A 22,697-nucleotide genomic window follows, 5' to 3' on the forward strand; every position below is an offset into this window, starting at 1 on the left:
GAAAGATTTTAGATTTTAAATTACGTCCAAAGGGGCATTTTTTGTAATGTTTTGTGTGTTACCTTTATTTATTAAATATCATGTTCTACTTACTCAAAATATAAAATTCAGTTCAATAGCAATATCGCAAATTAATTTTAAAATAAGCATATCTTTAGAATTTCTGATACAGAATCTCGCGAGCTGGAGATAAAAATGTTTTTTTTCGTACAGTGTTGCCATTACTCACTTTGAAAACATTTAGTTTTTAATAAAAAATTCATTGAAGTGTTACAAAATATGAAATCGATAATAAAACAAATCTCAAATTCAAATTACGGCTTCCCCATGCCTACATTCTATGGAAGATTACGTTATTCAAATTTTGATGGGTTTAGGTACCGTTGTGTTATCCCAATGCGAGAAACATACATACATTTATGCAGATTCTTCATTATTTAATTCCTTTAAATATAAGACAGGGCAATAATATATGGTAGAAACAATTTGAAAAGTGATACACCCTTTAAAAGTGTTCAATGCAAAATGCCAAAATGAAATTAATAGTCCTTCAGGGCAAACTGCACTTTGGACTAAAAACGGACAGTTCTATATCTTCCGTTCTACTGACCCAACTGACACACAGCAGATGCCGTCCATTACATCACTTCATGCCCACTCACCAAGTCGCTTAGATCTCCAGCCAACACCGCCCTACTCCAAAGTAAAGGTCTCAGAGGTTACCTAACGGATTTCTATGGTCTCCAGGAAGTAAGACAGATTGTCAGCTTCGTCAATGACAACAAGACCATCATACAAGTCATACCAGGTTAAAACCTGATGATATGTAAAAGGCAGCATGCCTTATATAAATATGTAATTAACTCACTTTTTCATATATATATTCAAATTCCTATTCAAACTTGTTTTCACTAATATAACTATTCAATGTAAGTTGGAAAAACCAACATCAAATTGTATTTATAAATGTAATTTGCTTTGTAATTAATTAATAACGAATGACCTGTAGTGCCCAATGAGAGGCGAGGCAGACTAAGAATAAATATTATTATTATTATTGACCCAACTGACGAAATTCAAATTGCAATTTTCATGTCTCGAAAGCACGACTTAGGATATATATAATAGATTTATATAGAGCATTATTCTAACATACGTATTTTGACACAAAATTGGACTTCCTTCTGAAATGACATGCCAATTGTTTTCATACTTCGATTCTACAAATCAAATTATGCCTAAATATTAAATTTTGTAAAATTTGGTGTGAAATTTACAGAGAAATTGAAAAATTTATGTTGGCACACTTTTTTTTTCATTTTGTGCCAAGAATAATTTACTTTGAGAACTTTTAATTTATAGCAACCTATTTTCCTTTTTTTTCATTGTAAAGGAATGGGGAAAAAAGTCATCGTTTATGCTTTCAAATAATTTTAACAAAGTGTGTAAACCACATATGCCATTATTAGCTATCAAAAAAAGAGATGACAAATTTCAAATTCCTTAGCATGATTTTAATTTATATATATATATATATATATTATACCACTTATATTACATATATATATAATATTAAATTACAGTAAGCAACTTGCTTAAAGTTCATGGTGCACAAGAATTATACATCAGTTATACAGTGGGAGAATTTTTTTGTTTTTTTTTTTTAACACAAAAAACTTTTTTTTAAATACCTGAAAAAATTTTGTTTGAAACCTAGTAAATGCACATCCTATCCTCAAATCAAGTTCTTGTCTGGCATCAACAGACAGAGATTCATTTTCATTAGGTTCAGTCAAATGATTCATTGCAGCTTTTATATCTTTTTCTGTAATAGCACTAAATTTAGCCCGAAATATGACCTGCAAAAAATATATCACGATAAAATTAAAATGTTTATTGATGACATAAATAATAGAAAATAAAAATTTAACACAATCCCAAAATAATTTCTAAAAACTGATTAAACAGTTATTTGTAATCTATATTCAATATGTTTTCTCCAATAGATTTTTAATCTAATTATATTTTTAGAAATTGCTTTTTATAATAATTTTAATATTAATTTTAAGCATATATATCTACATATTATAAATCTTCCAGAAAAACCAAATAACACTGTTAGCATAAATTTAGATATTTTGCATAATGAAACTCGAAAGGCATACAAAACAAACGTGAGCCAAGATATATATTGGCGAGAGAAAGTAAAGTTCGTGTGCAATGCAGTATATTTGATTTTCACCCTAGCTACTTGTACCTGGCCAAAGGTCTAATCCAGTAGTACTTTCTCTTTTCAGGTACTATGTCGAAGTATGTTCCTGTTTCTTTTCTTTTATTGCCTAAAATAGCTAAGCCTGATATTTAGGACTGATGATGATTCTATGTAAGTTATCTCCTTTTCAATACCTCAGTGTTTTAATGTCTGTGAAGATTATTACTTTTTGTTATGCTTAAGTTAAGCAAAATTATCCTATTTTATTAAATAAAAATTTCATAGTTAATTTTTTGACTTATGATTCTTTAATGAAAACTGTGCTTGAGGAAACTTACTCATTACGCCTTCAGTGCTAATGCGCAACCAACAAACATTAGTCTTGCTGTGTTGACATTAGTCTTGTCTGTGTTTTCTTAAAATCAATTTAAATAGCCAGTGTAATTTTCTTATGGTTAATTATTTGAAATCATGACAAGATAATTCATAAATCACCAATCTATGTTATAAACCATTCCCAAATGACCAGTCCTTAGCATCTTTTCCACTCTTTAGTAAATTAAAAATTGTTAACGGTGTTTGTAAGAAGGTAGAGGAAGACATAAAATGCAATAAAAATAAAATAGCAAGTGGCTAGCTCAAAGTTCTCATTATGCAGGCCTATAAATGACCATGGGTAGGATCAATAGCCACTGGCAATAATTTGCAACACATATAAATGATCTATCTATAATCTTGAGATATTTAAACGATAAGGGTTGTGATAAGATGAAAGTATTTAGCCAAATTTGAAAAACAGTATGGTACAATTAGCATATAGTGACAATTCCAAAAGAAAACACTAAATTATGCTTAAAAAGTATGAGGTGATGTTTTGACTAATATAATCATTTACATGGTACAACAGCCTACTTAACACACAATTTAAATTCAATATGGATATGAAATATCTAGCATAAACTTGAATGAATTAAATACTATTAACTTAGCATGTTCTTCCTCAAGACACACTGGAACCTGTAAAGCAAGAGAGTATGGCTGCAACTTAAAATATCTTGTAAAAATTAAAATGTAAAATAAAAAGTATTTTAATAAGCAGTTTATAACTTATTTAAAATTCTGTATAACAAATATCTCATATCATTTCTTAATAATCTCATCAATTTTTAGAAAATTATTTACATTTTAAAGAAAAGAAATGGCAATGAAACATAAAAAATTAATTATTTTGAGTGATTTGATAAGCATTTCAGTTGGAATCATCTCTCAAACATTTTTCACCCACCATGCAACTAAAGTAATGTCTGGCTTTCTAAAATTGCCGCCTCTGGTTTTTAATACACAAATCGAAATATATCCATTCCACTCAAAATACTTGCACATATTCACATTGAATGGCTTATTTATACTGACATCCAGTGGTTGTAAAATGGATGTCAGCCTCCTGAGATCACAGAAAGTGTTGCTTTTGAACTTTCTACAAGCTTTTTTGCTACTTCCAAACAATAAGGTCGAAACATATCCCAAATCAAAAAGGGAGGTTTTCATAAAAGTGCACATGGTTTTTTGCACCATACATTTTGAAACCAGTCAATCATTAGGGTGTTGTCCATTAGAGTCTAACCATTTTTCTGGATGCAAATAAAAACACCTAACAGATATGCTGTTTTTTCAGTAACATTTTTTACTTGAAAATAACCATGGGAGGCAACTTATTGCCATTTGCTAAACAGGTAAGAACTACTGTAAAATGAGTTTTCTCATGACCAGTCATTTTTACATAAATTCTTTTTTTACCCTTTTCATCACCAGTGAAATTTTCAGGGAGATCAAAAGCAGGGCTGTGGAGTCAGTAGGGAAAATGACCAACTCCGACTCTCTCATATATATATACAGTACAAAGACTGTAATCCGGACATCCATTATCCAGAATGATCTATAATCCGGACCTCAAAGCCACAAACTCTTTTTTTTTTTTTTTTTTTTTTTTGTACGCTTTACACATGCACTTAATGCGTTTACGCATGTGCATTTAATGTACAACAGACGGTATAAGCTAGGCTAAAATTATCTTTACTGATTCTAAGGCATTTCAGTTAATGTTGCAGATTGCGCTGTTCCTTGATCTTCTAATTGGATTCGGCTTATTATTTTTTGCAGACTGTTAGAGCAATTTTATAAAAATTAAGCTTGAACTTTCAATTATGTCAAAAAGAGTTTCCAGTTCTGGAGCTGCCAAAGGATCTACAAAGCGAAAGCATGTTTCGATGTCCATCAAACAAAAAGTGGAATTGCTGCAAAAAATGGATAAAGGCATATCTGTCTCAAAATTATGCGAGGAGTATGACATTGGAAAGTCAACTGTATATGACATAAGCAAAAAGAAAAGGGAGTGAATTTTTTGTGGATTCCGACAACCCACTTGCAATGAATAACAGAAAATGGGTTTGTTATGCTAAAAGTGAGGATCATGACAAAGTGATGATTGAATGAGTCGTTGCAGCGAGGGTGTGCCATTGACAAGTCCAATGCTAATGGCTCAAGCCAAAATATTTCATGAAGAAATGAACTTAAACACTGAATGCACATATTCGACAGGTTGGTTAACCAAATTTAAAAATCGCCATGGTATAAGACAGTTAAAAATTTCAGGTGAAAAACCTTCAGCTAATACTGAAGCTGCTGAACAATTTGCAGATGAATTCATTAAACTCATTACTAGTGAACAATTATCTCCAGACAAATTTACAATACTAATGAAACTGGTCTTTTCAGGCAATATGTACCACGAAATAGCTTGGCGACCTCTACAGAAAAGGCTCCAACTGTCAAAGATTCCAAAGCAAGACTAATAATTTTAGCATGCGCAAACGCTGCAAGAACGCAAACTTTTCATAAATGGAAAACATGCACGACCTCGAGCATTTAAAGGAGTAACGATTTTCCACATTATACACCGCGCAAATAAGACAGCATGGATGACACAAGCGTTGATGAATGATTGGTTTGAAAATCATTTTATACCTGAAGCTCGGCGACATTTTAATTTGATTGGTTTACCTGATGACTCAAAAATAGTCCTGCTTGTTGACAACTGTTCGCCGCACACTTCACTTAAAGTTTTAGTGAAAGATAATGTATCCGTATTATTCTTCTCTCCAAATAGTAAGTCTATCATTCAGCCTATGGATATGCTAATAGTGTGCTCACTGAAATGCAAATATAAAGTGGAAGTTTAAAATCTATGTTAAATTTCTTGAACAATGCCAAGACTGTTCAAGACATTTTGAAATTTTTTAACATAAAATCTGCTGTGTGGAGCATTGCAAGATTGTGGGAAGATGTGTCTCCAGATACGTTAAAAAATGCTTGGCATAATTTATGGCCAGCTACCATATTTCATGGTGAGGACGATAAAGATGATAGCCGCGAATTTGAAGGTTTTCGGACATTGGAAACTAAAGGTGAAATTTTCCAGTTATTGGATTTTGTAAAGAAATGTGGAGAAGCGGTAATAAATGAAGATGATATTACAGAAGTTTTTCATTGCGATGACAATGCCTCAATCATCAATCAATTATGGCGAAATCTGTAGTATATTTCCAGATCCAGAAAATATCACTTCCGATAGTGAAGAAAGTAACAGAGAGGTTATTAAAAACAAAAAAATTTTGATTGACAAGTTAGTTGGTATTCTTGACACAGAAATTACAGAACTTGAATAGTGGAACTATGTCACTGAACAAGAAATTATGTCTGTTTACAGAATTAAAGAGAAAGTATTAGCACAAAAAATGAAGCAACTTAAACAACTTACATTGAAAGAAATGTTTAATAAAGTAAACAAATAAATATTAAGCTTTTTTTTTTTTTAATTTTGATACTGTTTAGATCATAATTGCTCTTTATTTCATAAATTATGGTTTCATATTTTTAATTGTATAATTTCTGCATGCCATCTTACCAGATTTAAATTGATGATCTATAATCCGGAAAAATCCCTAATCTGGAATCGCCAAAGTCCCGATGAAGTCTGGATCATGGACTTTGTACTGTATATACGTACGCATGGGTTACAGCTTATTTTTTTAATATAAAAGTAATAGATGCTACAGAAAAAAATTGATTGCATAGCAAATTATTTATATTAATTAGCATTTATTATGGAATGGAAAACCGGGCATTAGTTAGTTCTAAGAAACGGTATTGCTTCGGTAAGATCTTCTTTGTTGGAGGGCCATAGATCCGATTTGATAAACTTCAGAGCTGAGAAGAGTCTTTCCACACTAACTTGAGTAGGAGGAAGAGCTGTTACTGTTAGGACTACTTCTTTAACTTTTCTGGATAGATTTTTATAAGTTTTAAAAGAAATGTCTTGCAAGCACAATCACATTTCTCAATTTCCTCAAAGGCCGTGTAGAAATCTTGTTTGTATTTTTTCATTTTTATATCTAAAGTTTCTTGGTTCTTCATTTTCATTTGCTTTCCTTAGCCTTTTCAATATTATCCAAAAGTACCTCTCAAAATCTAATTCAGCACTGGAAGAAGATGATAGATACTCAATAAACCCTCCATTTCAGAAAGAACAACATCACATTCTTCCATTCTTACCTCCTGTCAATTCTTCAGATAGCAGCTTTTTTTTTTTTTTTTTTTTTTTTTTTTTTTTTTTTTTTTTTGTGGCTATATACGGTGTGGAAAGAAGAGTTTCCAATTCTGCAAGATCATTCCACTGTCTTTCTGTTAGTGAAACTTTAGGGTTATCTACATCTTTTAAACAGTTCTTATTTCTAACAGCCTCTTTATCATCAAATGTGTACTTCTTTATCATGTTGCTTGATTAACAATTGCTCCTTTTCCTGCTCGCTTCCTAAGAACGGCATCAATTTTGGGAGTTCTTACTGCTATTGCTGCTTACCTAAATTTACCAGTGAGATTTATAACTAAATGAATCAGTTTAATCACTAATTGCAAATATCACATATATCCTTCTCTCTTAGATTTATTTATTAATATGTCAATAAAATAGAAAATAACTATTTATTAATGTATATAATCCATAAATAAAAATAATAACTCAGCTTGTCATTAATTTTTTTTTTCAATTCATTTTAATTTCATTTCAAATTCAAACTGTCCAACAAAAACTGGAGTCGGAGTGAACATTTTTTTAACCACTTCAGCTCACTGCTTTTATCCCAGAATCTGCTGGACTCCACAGCCCTGATCAAAGTCATCGGGTTCTCATTCATGCTCCCTATTTGGGACGTTTCAAAATTAGTTATTTTTTATTTTTCAACCACACTTTTGGAAGTTTATTAATCTCTCTTCAAGATGACTTGGTAACTTCTGTAAAATTTTGGTATGATGGCTTAAGTATAATCCATAATGATTCATCTCTTTCAGCAATGTTCTGGTGCATGAAAGGAATTATTTACAAGAGCAAATTTTTCATCTTTCATGAGTTTCATGGCTTGCAAATGTATTGTAGTTCTGGTTATGACATAAACTTGCTGTCTGTTGTCTAGAATCTAAACACTTAAATTTTTTTCTAGTTCTGGGAATGACACTGATCCATAACACAGGGCCTTGTTAGATTTAGGAGTTTTCTTTAAAATAGACACACTTTTTTTTTTTTTTAGTTACAGATCATCTCATTCAGTCTGAACTTACATGATGCAACAGAATTGTTCGTATGCTCCACAAATGAAGCTACTTTCAGCTTGAATTTTTTAATGTAAGACCTTTACTTTTGTCTTACACAACTCAATGCAGGGAGTGTGTAGCTCAGGAAAGAGCTGTTTCATTATAATACAAGGCCAACTATCGCATAGATGGTTATAGTGGTTAGGAGAGCCTACTATGGTACAGAAGGGCTCGGGTTCGAATCCTGGAGAAGACATGGATGTTTGTAAATGTATAGTGTCGGTGCAGCATGGCGGCACTCTATATATACAGTGGGGTGAAAGTCTTCTCGTGTGGATTGGTGGGAGAGGAGAGGGGTAGGAGACCCTTGGATCCCCTCCCTCTGGAGTGCTCTCCCTCAAAACTGGGGGTGGAAAATAGAAGTCCAACCTCTCTTCGGAGAGGCTCTGGCAACCATTGTTCCATGTAATATGGACAAGACAACAACAACAAAAAGCCAACTATCCAGCATTCAATTCACAAGAGAGTTCAAGTAATTAGAATATTTTTGAATTTTAGAAAAAATTTAATAAATGAGTGATTTGTAATGCCATTATAAAGCTTGTAATACAATTAACGTAGTATATACATTGTCAGCGAGCAGCATGATTTAGAAACAATAATGGCATCACAACACAGTCATAAAAAGTTCCTTTTGGTTTAATGTACATTCGATTAATTCTCGACAAGCTGGTTTAATTTTTTTAAATATGGATGCAAATTCTACTTCTTTCTTGCATTTTGAAAAAATGATTAATATATGGAATATTCTGAAAGTTATAAGAACTAGGCATAAAAAAAAAGCCATAATATGCAAAGATACATAAACAATGGCAATGTAATGTAAAAAAATTATGATAAGTGATTTAAATGCTATATCCATAATTCATTTCTCCTTTTAATTAACTAAATAAAGAATGATATTGTACATTTAAACTTCCACTGGACTGAATAACAATATCTCCATCAACTTTGATGTTCAGCAGGATTTCATAATGAGATGAAGCCTACGAAATATGTCGGTTTTTATAAAACTCAAATGCTATTTTTTTAATCTAAATTTTAAATTAATGCTTTTGATATTTAAGTTGAACAAATAAGATGATTGTTTTTATAATTTTAGAGCAGAATTTTTTCCCATTAATTTGGCTTTTTTAAAGGTAATTCCATTTTATAAGCTCAACCAGAATTTTCACGAATCCTGAATTTGGTTCTGGACAGTCAAATTTTACTGTACTTCTTCAGAAAATTGGCTTTGAGAAAGGATGAAGTTAAAAACTTATAAACCATACTTTGATATTTAAAACAAATTATTAATAAGCCAGCATGGAAATATTACACAAGCTTCATTTTTTTATTTGCAGCTGTTGAGATTCTTGGGAGGCTTACTACTAATGAATTATGAAATTCAGGAAATTCAGGATTTGAAAATTCTGAAAGTTAATCACCAATATGATTTATAGACCTCAATACCGGTACATATACTCAAAACATTGAAAACTCTGGGTTTCTTTTAAAAAAGGGCATGATAAGAAAACATCGGAGAACAGAATGACACCATTTGGATTCATTCGTAGACAAATTTATATGGCTCCAAGTTAACAAAGAAGATGATTTGTTGCTATTTTAAATGCTATCAGGGATTTTTGGTCCCCAAAAAGACTGCTATAAGTTTTAATGAATTTTTTATTAGATAATTTCCAAATTTGAACTCATATTTAATTAAGTTTTTTACATGTTGCATTCACAATTATATTTGTATTGATTATATAATAAAAAGAGCAATATACTAACAAAATAAATAGATATCTGTTCCTTCAAATTCTGCCAGAATAATTGCCATAAATTTTGTGAGATCTCCACTAACTTTTAATGTCAATAATAGCCAACTTTTAAGGTCAATGAGATAATATGTAAGCACCTTTATATTTAGCATTATATTTTATTACACAATATCCATTCTTTCAAATTCACCAAAAAAAAAATCTGGTATTTTCTGATTATCCACACCCTTGCTTTGTCGCCAAAATAGTTACATGATCACCAACAATATTGCCAAAAAGTAATTATATGGCTACCCAGTATGTGTATAGTATAGGTCTGTTTTGACCACTGGGCAAAGTAGAAAAGAACTGAGTTTGTGCAATTTTTTAATTTTTTTAAAGAAAAAAACTGATCACTGTGTACATAGGAAAAACAGCACAAAAAAGAAGAATTTCTTAAAAATGATAAGTGTTTTAATACTGATGTTTCTTACCTTCTTAATTTTATACTTTGACTACTTCTGTATGGAATTTTCAGTGTGCCTGCATTTTTAAAAAGATTGTTGCTTTTAGCATATTAGCCTGGCAAAAAATTAATACCCAAAGAGTTTGCAAATGCTAATCAAAGTTGGCAACAAGTTTGGTGGAAGTGTGCAGATAATCAGAAATCATCAAAAGTGTTCAGAATAAAGCAAGTTATAAATTTGAAAATTAAGCACAAAAGAAAATTTTTTATGTTTAAAAAACAATGCAAGTATTCTACAAACCTGCTCAAATCTGTTTGCAGGAGGCCTCATAACTCCTTTCACACAATTTATAACTTCAAAACAGATGTTTTCCCCCTCTTTATCACAATCAAGCCATAATATTAAATAATCACAATTGCGTGCCTAAAATATTAAGGATGATTTTAAAATTAAGAAATATTATGTAATTATTAATACAATTAGACTATTTTACATTACTTACTTCAGACTGCAAGAACTTAGGAATTTGCAACTTGGGATTAGCTTCCCTTTTTTCAATTGGAGCTAAAAACAGCTCAGCCTAAAAGAATAAAAGCAAAACTTTAGCAAACACTTTAGCAAAACTAAAACTTCCAAACCACTTTTATAGTTAGTGATAATAATTTATTTTTATAAATAATAATAATGATAACAAATTTTAGATCTAGTTAAGCCTTTCTTTGAACATCACATAGTAAGCAATCTACTGCCTTTAGTTAGTTATTGTCTATATGGTAACTGGTAGCTTTTAGATGATAGCATTAAAACAGGTAGCTGCTTGAATTATTTTTTTTTTTCCGGTGAATTTAAAACACATTTGAATTTCAAATAGCATCTTAGTGGCACCATCTAATAAATAAATAAATAAATAACTAAAAGTAGCAGATTGCATACTAAATACTTACACTTTGTTTTCTCAACATCATATAAGGTAGGCGATACGATTCTGACAACAATAAAACTATTTTAAGGACTGGTCCAAAGCCCACCAAACTCACACAGTTGCTACTTATCTTTCTTTCCCATTTTGAAACATGATTAAAATTTTAGACCTGCCTTCTATGGGACAATATGCATGGAATATTTTCAAGGTTAGATGATATCCTGGGAATAAGAAAGGCTGTGTTAAAAGACACGGCATGCAACTTCATTCGAAAACTGATAAACAATAGTATGTTACATGAAAACATATGACAAGCAGTTAAAGGTTCCCCCCCCCCTTTTTTTAAAGCCCAAGTTTGATGGGATCTCTACTGATCTTCATAGGGAAAAACGTTTTATTATCTGTAAAATTATTTTATACGTTCATGGTTTACAAGAATACAATGTATTTCCCAAAATATTATGTACCATATATTTCAATGCACCAGCTGAAAATTTTTGGAACATTTTTTTGAAGCTAAATTATGAGGGATGACTATTACACAAACCTGCTAATCTCACAAAAAGCATAGATACTTTTATGTCAGCTGAACACATATCGCTAAATATGCTTCTATTTTTTTAAGTTGATAAAAAAATTTAATTTTAAATTAAATGAATTATTCATTTTTTTGAAAATCAGTTGCTTTATTTTCAAAATTGTTTATATTGCTCGTTTGCAGCATTGTCAGCAAAACAAAAAGTTAAAATAAGACTAGCAGATACCACAGATCGTATAAAAGACAAAAGATTGGAGAAAATATCCTAGCTTCAAACAAGTTTACAAGAGTTAAAACTATTTCCTGTTTTACTTTGCAAATTCATTGGAAAATAGTCTATCTGTTTTTACCTACTTGGCAATAATTTTGCCTTTGTGGTGATATGTTTGAATGTTACAGGATTTTTCTTTTCATTTCAGCTTATATATAGATTTTGAATTATGGGTAAATTTTTGAAGAAAAAATGTACTCTCTGCTTATAATCAGAAATACAAAGCAATTTTAAATGTAGGCTTCTGATAACAAGTAAAGTGACTTTTTATAACATTAGAATGGAAATTTCTTCTGTTCATTTGGCTTCTCTATCATGCATTGCATTTTTTAAACACTCAATTGGTAGAAATTTTCTTATATGTGGTAACTGGCATTTCTCAAGCTTTCTACACAGTTGAGCTTTTACTGCACAATGTTTAACAATACTAAATTCTTAATACCATGGTAATTTCACATAATTTTAATACACCATATATTAACTATCATTATTTTGATGTGGAAAGATCTGTTATTTACATGTGAATAACATCTAAACAGAACGTAAAATTATAAGCAACAATTTCTTTAGCCATATATTTTAAAACCAATCAATTAAAAACATTATGCTGTTACGGTTAACTAACAAATTTGGGTCCATCAATAATCTTTACAGAACATGATGTTAAACAAGAATTGTAAATCATCAAATATACCCTTTTCTTTTGCAAATTTGAAACTATTAATCATTATATATTAATTCTGTGACCATTATTATCTGTAACAAATTTGAAGTAATTAATCATTATCGATTATAATGGTCTAATGGCAATGAAACAGCTAAGGAAGTGTTGTCTATAAAGTAACAACGCTAGATTTGCATCAGCTAATTATAAATTTATCTGTAAGAAAATGATGGCAAATAAGCTAGGCATAATACCACAGATGCACACGTATATATGTTACAGTAAATGTGATTAATCTGGTGATTATATATAATAATCGATAATTATGCATAATCACTACTAAATTTGGTAAATATGGTAAAATTTTAAAAATTTATCGAATTAACCTGTTTGTTTGCATAATTCCCAACTCGTAATGGTAAATGTGAGGAAAGTCCCTAACTTTATGAAAATACGTTCAGTTTGCACAACTGCTTGGCTTCTATCAACACGTTACAATCGCGTGATTTCAGTCATAGTTCTCATTTCATTGCATCTAAACTGGGTGTTCTCAACCAGTGGTACGCAAGAGAAAAATAGGTGGTACGCAAAAAGAGCAAAGTGTTTTCAACTATTAAATTCAAAAATTAAAACACCAACATCATGATTGAGGTTTTCTCTAACACTCATAAATTTATGCGATCTGAGCTTTGTTCGAGAGTGGTGGTAATAGTAGTACTTTGTAGTGGTGGTACTAAAGGTTTTCAATTTTCGTTTAGATGGTACGCATTAGTCAAAAGGTTGAGAACCGCTGATCTAAAGGTTTTTTCGCTACCCTTCCGTATTTGATAAAATATTGAATAATGGCTAAGAAAGCAAATGAGAGTTTTCTGACGAAAGAAAGATATGATAATTTGTTAAAAAAGTTAATAATAGTAAAAACAAAAGTAGTGGTAAAGAAACCAGAAGATTATTAAAAACTAAAAAGATATGATGTAATGAAAGTAGGTAATGTTGAAAAACTTATCATTCCCATAATTGAAGATAGCCCAATGTTAGATTTTACATGTACTTTGTAGAACTTTTTACCATAATTCATGAGGTACACTTGTCAATAGGCCATGGTGGTAGAAACAGGATATTAAAAGAACTTCAGAAAAAATACAAAAACATTACTACCGAAGAAGTCATGATTTACTTAAATTTCTGTGAAAGTTGCCCCCCCCAAAAAAAACAAGGTACCTAAGAAAGGACTTGTTGTTAGGCTAATGGTCTTTCAAGAGATGAACTCAAGATGCCAGGTGGACCTAACTGACATGCAGTCACAAACAGATGATGACTTTATATTTGTCTGTCAAGACCACTTGACGAAGTTCGTACAGTTGTGTGCCCTAAAACGCAAATGCGCAGAAGAGGTTGCATATCACCTAATTGATACTTTTACTATATGTAGATCCCCCAGTGTACTGTAAAAGTGACAATGGTCATGAGTTTAGTAACAAAATCGTAGAAGAAGCTTGTGCAATGTGGCCGGATATGAAATTTGTGCACAGAAAACCTAGGCACAGCCAGACTTGAGGTTCGGTTGAACATACAAACCAGGATATTGAAAATATGCTAAGTTCTTAGTTGGAAAGCAATCACACCAGTAAATGGTCCAAAGGGTTACATTTTTATGCAACTTATGAAAAATAGAGCATTTCATGAAGGCATCAAGTGTTCTCCTTATGAAGCAATGTTTGTGACGCCTGCAAAATTTGGCTTGAAAACGTCTTCTTTTCCAAATGATTCTATCATAGAACTGAAGAAGGGCTCCAGACATTAATCGAGACAGTTAACAATGCTTCCGGTAACACCGATAGTGAAATAGAAATAATTTCTAATAATGGACAAGAACTATCTATCTCAAAATGACCCTCCATCCGAAGTTAATTTTAAGACTCAGAAAGAGAATGAAGCAGCAGTTGCTCCAATCCAGACAGTATTTTATGCAGACAAGAGCAAGTAAGAAAGCATAGAATGAGTGCTAAAGAAGGTTTAGAATTACAAGCAAAGAAAATGTTAAAGGTTTCAAACCTTAAATTTCCTACTGGTAAAATTAGTGACACAGTGAATGCCAGACGTTGACAGAACAAGAAGTGATCCCCGAAATTTATTAGCGGCAATATTAAAAGTTTAAAATGAAGAGTTTAATCAGTTAGGAACAAAACAAGGAAGAATTTTTTTTTTTTTTTTTTTTTTTTTTCCTCAAGAACATGGGCTTAGTTTGTTTTTTATGTGCAACTGTTTTGTACAAGTTCATATAAATTGTATTTTGTTATCTCACAACACCTGTCAGTCCCTTATTCAAATTTTGTTCAGGCTAAATAAACGTATGCGACTTAACCATTTATTGACTTTTTAATTGTAAACTATAAAATATTGTAATTTGTGGTCTCTTATGCCATAGCGTCCAACGAAAAAATATCCTTCTGAGTAGTAACTACTCAAACAAAACTGCACTCTATTCTACTGGCCCAATCAGTCATAATATTTATAACATTTACAATTACAAGTTGGGAATTATGCAAGCAAACCGGTTAATTTGATAGATTTTCAAAAATGTATCATATTTACCAAATTTAGTGTTGACTATGCATAATTACAGGTTATTATTTATAATCACCAGTTTATTACTTTTATTGTAACATATATATAATATATATTTGGCTTTTGTCTGCTCAAAATAAAAAAAATTTTAAAGTTTCTTTTATGTCTTGATCTTATAATTTTGCAATTTTGTACACTACTTACTTCAGCCTGTAGCAGTTGACCTGATAAAAATACAGATTATGATTTAATCTTTGATTGATTTTCTGTAAACTTTAATTTGTGTTTTTGCTGGTTTAGAAATAGACTATTTTATTTGCTTCTTTCGTTGCAACTCTCAATGGTGATTCAGTGAAACATGTAAATTTCTTTTTTCATTTTTGGTTTTAGGTATGTTTTGCCTTTTTTCATGCAGATTGCCACTGTGTTTCTGATTTTTTTTTATGGTCTAGTCTGAACTGAATATGGGATGGATTTTAAATGTATTATTTACATTGATTTATTTCTGTATATATACATTTAAAAGATGAGACTGTTTTACTTACCCAAGTACTTAAAGAAAATAACACACCCCCACAATTTATTAATTATTTTCTTAACAAAAGCTAGTGTTCAATATCAAAGTCAATCCTTAAACTAATAGGCCTTGATAAGCTCTGCTAAAAACATAAAGGAGGGTAAGAAAGGATGTCTTGTTAGATTTTTATATTTTGTAATTAAACTGTAAAAAATTCAGTACAGTCAAAAGTCGTTAATTCGGACACCCATAATTCGGAATGATCTGTAATCCGGACATCAAAACTAAAAACTTTCTGCGCATGCGCAGCGCTGACACATGCGCATAGGCGTTTACGTGTACGCGTAAGACCTTTTACGACTGCGCATATGAGTGTGCGCAAGTGCAGAATACATTTTCGCGTGCGTATTTTATGTATAATGGACGTATAAGCTAAAATTATCTAATTATCTATTTCAGTTAATGTTGATGATTGTGTTGTTCCTTAATTTTCGAATTGGATCCGGCTTATTATTTTTTGCAGACTGTAAGAGCAATTTTATAAAAGTAAGCTTAAACTTTCGATTATATCAAATAGAATTTCCGATATATATTTGTTAATATGTAAAGGATCTAAAGCGAAAGTATGTTTTGAAATCCGAAATCTGTTTATCAATTTCACGCTGCTCAGCGGGGGGAACGCTGTGGCGGGCGCGTAATGAATTGGAAATTGATTTGTCAGCATTATCCTTATCTTCAGCGCAGATGTTTTTATTTGGCTTATAATTCCTTACCAAATGTAGTATTTCATCTCGATATGCTCCGTCTTTGATATGATTTAAAACAAGTTCCTCGTCATTATAATTCGCTTCCGATAGCGAAGAAAAGTAACAGAGGTTATTGAAAACGAAAAATTTCGATTGACAAATTAGTCGGTGTTCTTGACACAGCAATTATAGGACTTGAACAGCGGAACTTTGTAACTGAACAAGAAATTATGCCTGTTTAATAGAGTTAAAGAGAAAGTATTATCAGATGAAACTAAGCAAAACTTAAACAACTTACATTAAAAGAAATGTTTAATAAAGTAAACAAATAAATATTAAGTTTTTTCTTTTTGCAAATTTTGATACCCTTTAGATCATAATTGTTCTTTATTTCATAAATTACGGTTTCATATTTTTAATTTTAGAATTTCTGCATGCCATCTTATGAGATTTAAACTGATGATCTATAATCCGGAAAAATCGATAATCCGGAATCGCCGAAGTCCCGACGAGTCTGGATTAACGACTTTTGACTCTCTATATTCTGACCTGCTTACTTTTTATATGTTTATAAGTTTTAGATGTAACTTTTTTCTTCCCTTTTGTAATGACTTTAGCCAGAGTTAATTACAAAATTATCATTTTTACTCTGCATTTCTTCATTTTTTAGCATTCTCAACAAATAATTTTTACTATGATTTCCAGTCATTTTATTTTGCTAAAACATGCCACACTATAAGAAAATTCATTCCATTACAACCTCCATCGTGTCTCAATTTCATGCCAATACAGCTAGTAACATAACAGTAAAATGGGCTCTCCCAAACTTTGATCATGGCAACCTTTAGTGGCTTCAATCATACTGCTGTGAGCGCACCATCTTCAAATTACCTTTGGTTAGGGTACAAAATTGATTTTGGCTTTTTAATATATAAAAGACCACTGTTTATTTGACATTTGCTTCTTAATTTTTATTTAATTTTTTCATTTATTCTTATTTTCAAGTATTTTTCTGTATGAATACTATAGTTTTTATTTATTTATTAAATTAATTGTAACTGATTGACTATCATCACATCAGGGAATTATTTCACACTTCTGAACTTCTACAAAATTTAAACTGAGATTTTACAAATTCATTAGAAAATTTTAAATTGGAATGGGGAATTTGTTCAGAAATGTGAAATGGTAAACGCGATCCTCATGAATCAGTGGTGGTTATATGGAAAGATTCCAAGTCCCCTTGAAAAGTCAGTATCTTTATATGAAATTAACACTGATTCCCTTGTTTTAATTGCTTTATGTTTTATTAATTAAGCATTGTAATTACATATTCCAGTATAATTAATTACAAATTCCGGCCTTTTTTTTTATTATTAGACCAAAGAGGCTTTGTCCCTGATGTACTATTGTTTTTGATTTGAATGTCAAATCACTTTAAACTGCGCATCACTTTTCAAACTGCTGCCACCAAATGTTAGAGCCTTGCATTATATTTAAAGAAATTAAGGCTAATCTTTGGAATATGGTAACAGGTAGTTTAGCGACATTTTGGTAAGGTGATAAAGGTTACTAGCTAGACTTTAGCAGTGTACATGGATAAAGTCAAGAATGTGCACAATGCCATTTTTTTGCAATTCTGGGATGTTTTTTTAAGTGAAAATAGGTCGATGTGTACATGGATGATAACGTGTATGCGCAATTCATAAAAACATGGCAAGCAGTGGGCGATACTGCACTTTCTCCGAATTTTGCACCTAATCTTCGTCATGATTAAGCACTTTTGTTCCATAAAAATTCTAGCATAAGCGTAATTCAGCTAGCAGATTGTTGAGAGAAAAAAAAAAAATTCTGGGATGTTTTTTTAAGTGAAAATAGGTCGATGTGTACATGGATGATAACGTGTATGCGCAATTCATAAAAACATGGCAAGCAGTAGGCGATACTGCACTTTCTCCGAATTTTGCACCTAATCTTCGTCATGATTAAGCACTTTTGTTCCATAAAAATTCTAGCATAAGCGTAATTCAGCTAGCAGATTGTTGAGAAAAAAAAAAAAAAAAAAACATGCCTTTATTTTGTGGAAACAAAATGGCGTCCAAACAAAAACTAGGAGGTCGCTGTAGCAGGGTTGTCCGACAAATTTTCGCCAAGTTACCATAACCCAAAGATTAACCAAAATTAAATAATGAAGAAACCACGTCAATGTATATATGTTTCTCACAGTGTGATAAAATAATATTACCTAGAGCCAACCAATTTTGAATGATGTAATCCTACTGCATTTGGGCATCTGAAAGCCCAAATTTGAAATTTGTTTTATTACCGATTTCATATTTTGTAAAACTTCAACGAATTTTTTATTAACAAATTCAATGATTCAAAAGCGAACAATGGGAACACTTTATGAGGGGAACCTTTTTATCTCCAGGCTGCGCACTGTGTATCGGAAATTCTAAAGATATGCTCATATTAAAATTATTTTGTGACATTGCTATTGAACTGAATTTTATGGTTTAAAGTATAAAGAACAGGATATTTAATAAATAAAGGTAACACACAAAACGTTAAAAAAAAAAAAAAAAAAAAAAAACATCCATTTGGACGTAATTTAAAACCTGAAAATTTTTAATTTTTTTTAATTATTTTATTTATTTATTTTATTATTATTATTATTTATTATTATTATTTCCAGCATAGTACGCATTTACTTCACATTTACACACATAAACTTCACTTCCCTTTTCCTTCGAGATAATTTTTTATTTATATATTCTCAATTAAAAATTTAACCTTATGGCAACTGCACAAGAATTTACTTTTCAAGTCCTCTTCAAATAAATTTTGAAATTCATAAATTAATTTTTTTTCTCCTAGCATATGTACATAATACGTGCAACGTAAGATTATAAAAGATACTACAAAATTATAAAGCAATATGCTAAGATTTAATTCTATGTATGAACATGCATGAATTATGTTCAGAAAAGTTTAGAACTTTTCTGAACATAATATATATGTGTACACACATATACACCCAAAATAAACCAAGAAAAAAAAAACTAACACACATTAAAATACCCGCATATACATATTACAAGCATATTCATATTGAAGGGTATTAATGTTTATTTTCCATATGAAAATCTTTAGAAACACAAACTGCTCATTTTAAAAAATAGATCCTTATCTTCCAAATAAAACTGAGAAAGAATTTAAATAATCATACATAAGAACAATGTAGAAACTGGAATAAAACCTCTTCATTAAATTTACGATGCAAAGTTTTTAAATAAATAAATTTCTGCTTAATGTCACTTGAATACATAAAATGAATGAAGATACAGTCATAAATAATTTAGATACATAGCATAATTCAGCGCAACTTGGCAAAAATGTGTTTAGCGACAAAACTGTGGGACCTAAAAACTTATGGAGAATCATTTTCCATTATTATTTGCTACTCATCATTAAATTTAATCCTAGTACAGTCAAAAGTCGTTAATCCGGACCTCAAAGCTACAAATTTTCTGCACACGCGTCAACGCATAATGCGATGACGCATGCGCGTAATATAACTTTATGCATGCGCATAATATGTGTTTACGCATGTGCGTTTAATGTACAACAGGCGGTATAAGCTAAGCTAAAATTATCTAATTATCTATTTCAGTTATTGTTGCAGATTGCGTTGTTCCTTAATCTTCGAATTGGATACGGCTTATTATTTTTTGCAGACTGTTAGAGCAATTTTATAAAAGTAAGTTGGAACTTTCGATTATGTCAAATAGAAGTCCCGATGCTGGAGCTGCCAAAGGATCAAGAAAGAGAAAGTATGTTTCGATGTCATCAAACAAACAGTGGAATTGCTGCAAAAAATGGATAGAGGCATATCCTTTGTTTCTTTAACCATTCCGAAATCTGTTTATCAATTTCACGCTGCACTGCAAAGGGGGGCTGCGCACAATGAACTGGAAGTTGATCTGTCAGCACTATTCTTATCCTCAGGGCAGATGTTTTTATTTTATTCGACTTATAATTCCTTACTAAATGTAGTATTTCATCTCGATGTACTCCGTCTTTGTTATGACTTAAATCAAATTCCTCGCCATTATAATTATCACGAATACACATCAAATAGTTTTCTGGTTGTAATTTTCTAATTTCGAATATGCGTATAATGTATGCTTTACCCATGCGCGTGTTGGAAGAAATGTTTAATAAAGTAAACAAATAAACATTAAGCTTTTTTTATATAAATTTTGATACCCTTTAGATCATAATTGCTCTTTATTTCATAAATTACTGTTTAATATTTTTCATTTTATAATTTCTGCATGCCATTTTACCAGATTTAAACTGATGATCTATAATCCGGAATCGCCGAAATCCCGACGAGTCCGGATTAAAGACTTTTGACTGTATATGGTACACACGGCATTTGGCGACTTTATGATGAGCAGTAACACGGTAAATGGATCTTTTTGGTGTTAGTGACAATTTTCAAAATTGCGCCAAAGCTGTACCATACACTATGATTTTACCAGTTATTATTTTATATTCAGTGGCGTAGCTAGGGTGGGGCAAATGGGGGCCATCTGTCCCCGGATGCAGCATGCAGGCGGCACCCAACTGATGCTACGAATTTTAATGAAATGTTTTCCATTCTTCGCGCGCAGAAAGAGGTGCAAATTCTTCAGTTGTTCCCCAAGTGCTGGAACACTAGCTAAAGCGACTGATTATGTTTTTATAAAAACTGCATTCCTGATTCCGATAAAAAAAAAAAAACAGGAATTCAATCTTTTTACACTGGAACTGCTAAACTGACTCACACTTAAGTTTTGGACGTACAAGTGCTATTACATATATTTAGCGACAAATCGCCACTTTCGGTGGTCATACCAAATTCGATTCTGTCAAAATAGTCCGATATTTTAGCAGCCAAATCCCTGCAGATTCTTACGCTAACTTGGAGCCTTGTCACAGTTTTTAATTGTCATAGTAATTCAATATACAATTATATATTTAAAAAAAAAAATGACTGCCTGCTATTAATAAAAATATTATTGAAGAAAATTCTTAACATTCATTGCAATGTTATTACGAGCTTTCGATGTGAAAATTAAATGTTTTCAACTTTTAAATCTGCTGCTTCATATAACTATGCATCGTATTCAGCTGATAAGTATCCACTGAATTATTATTCAATGTTTCGTTTAACTTACTGGATCAACTCGATCCCAATTATTATACTTTGGGATGAAATCTGTACTCATCACATGACCACATACAGAAGTCATTTTAAATTTGACAGTCTGAGAGTTAAACGTTCCATCATATTCGTAAACAGCGCAAGCTGAACTCAGTCCTTTGCGTTGTTTCACATGTCCATTAGATAAAATTTGTGCCAAAGATTGAGCTAAGGACGGTTTTTCTGCAACCATTAATACTTGCTTCATTTTTTATAAATAACAATATAAAATACTACAAACACTTATAACCAGTTAAACGCATAAATGCTGACAAAATATTAAATGCTACATAAGTACAGACTTAACAAACACAAAACACACGCCGGTACTAAATTTGGAAAGCTATGTTTAGTTGTATGGAAACTTCATTCACTTGGAAATATTATCACAAATTAACGAAATTCAAAATTCGAAATGATCAAAAATTATTAGCAGCTTTCACTATTTTGCCATCTTAATGATCATGAAACTCGAAGTAGAGTAGCATAAACGTTTACAGTAATGACTAGAATTTCATCTACAGAATGTTTGCACAAATTCTTCCATTAACATTTCATCAAACATTTTTACTCGAGGACACACAATTTTGATGTTTGAAAGAAACTTGCGTTCAGTTTCTGACAACTGATAAATTCATTAGGCACAATGAAGAGTAGTTCTACATCTTTATGGTTTGAAGATTCATTGTGTTCACTGAGACATGAAAGAAATCTTTCTCAGCACGTCTCTTTTAGTTTTCTTCGGTAAGTTGCAATGCTAAAAATTTTATATTCTCAACATGATTTAAAGATAGAAGCTGGATGGATTGATCTTTAGCTGGGTTTATAAGTACTATTACCAATTATATCGTTAACAGTTGCTCAAACTAACGACGTATTCCCAGCTGAAAACTTATTGCTCAAGAATGGGAAATAGTTATTTTTCAAACTATAATTTAATATTGGATATCAAGCCTTCATGGAATGCATGTTTTGAAAGTGCGTTTTTACATTTATGCTCTCATAAATTTAGCCAATGCTTAAATTCTAAATAATTATTAATGAAAAACATGTTGCAGACTTGCAGTTAATCTGCGGACCTCTTTAATACCGG

General features: G+C 31.2%; 1 protein-coding gene across 2 annotated transcripts in view; it reads right to left on the reverse strand.

The window, feature by feature from the left end:
• Top3beta (DNA topoisomerase 3-beta) overlaps positions 1–21,942 on the reverse strand; it is an 80,702-nt gene extending 58,760 nt beyond the window's left edge. Inside the window, exons 1-4 of one of the 2 annotated variants that reach the window (XM_085806558.1) lie at positions 21,579–21,942; positions 10,630–10,707; positions 10,428–10,550; positions 1,692–1,859 (exon numbers count right to left, since the gene is read on the reverse strand). In XM_085806558.1, the coding sequence (XP_085662684.1) occupies positions 1,692–1,859; positions 10,428–10,550; positions 10,630–10,707; positions 21,579–21,812 (603 nt within the window). In that variant the 5' untranslated portion in view covers positions 21,813–21,942. The remainder of the gene's footprint in view (positions 1–1,691; positions 1,860–10,427; positions 10,551–10,629; positions 10,708–21,578) is intronic. The other variant, XM_085806557.1, reaches the window with a different exon arrangement.
• Positions 21,943–22,697: the final 755 nt, after the last annotated feature.

The sequence above is a fragment of the Stegodyphus dumicola genome, chromosome 12 (assembly GCF_044657685.1).
Source record: "Stegodyphus dumicola isolate Sdum_Otavi_A_Nest chromosome 12, ASM4465768v1".
Lineage (NCBI taxonomy): Eukaryota > Metazoa > Arthropoda > Arachnida > Araneae > Eresidae > Stegodyphus > Stegodyphus dumicola.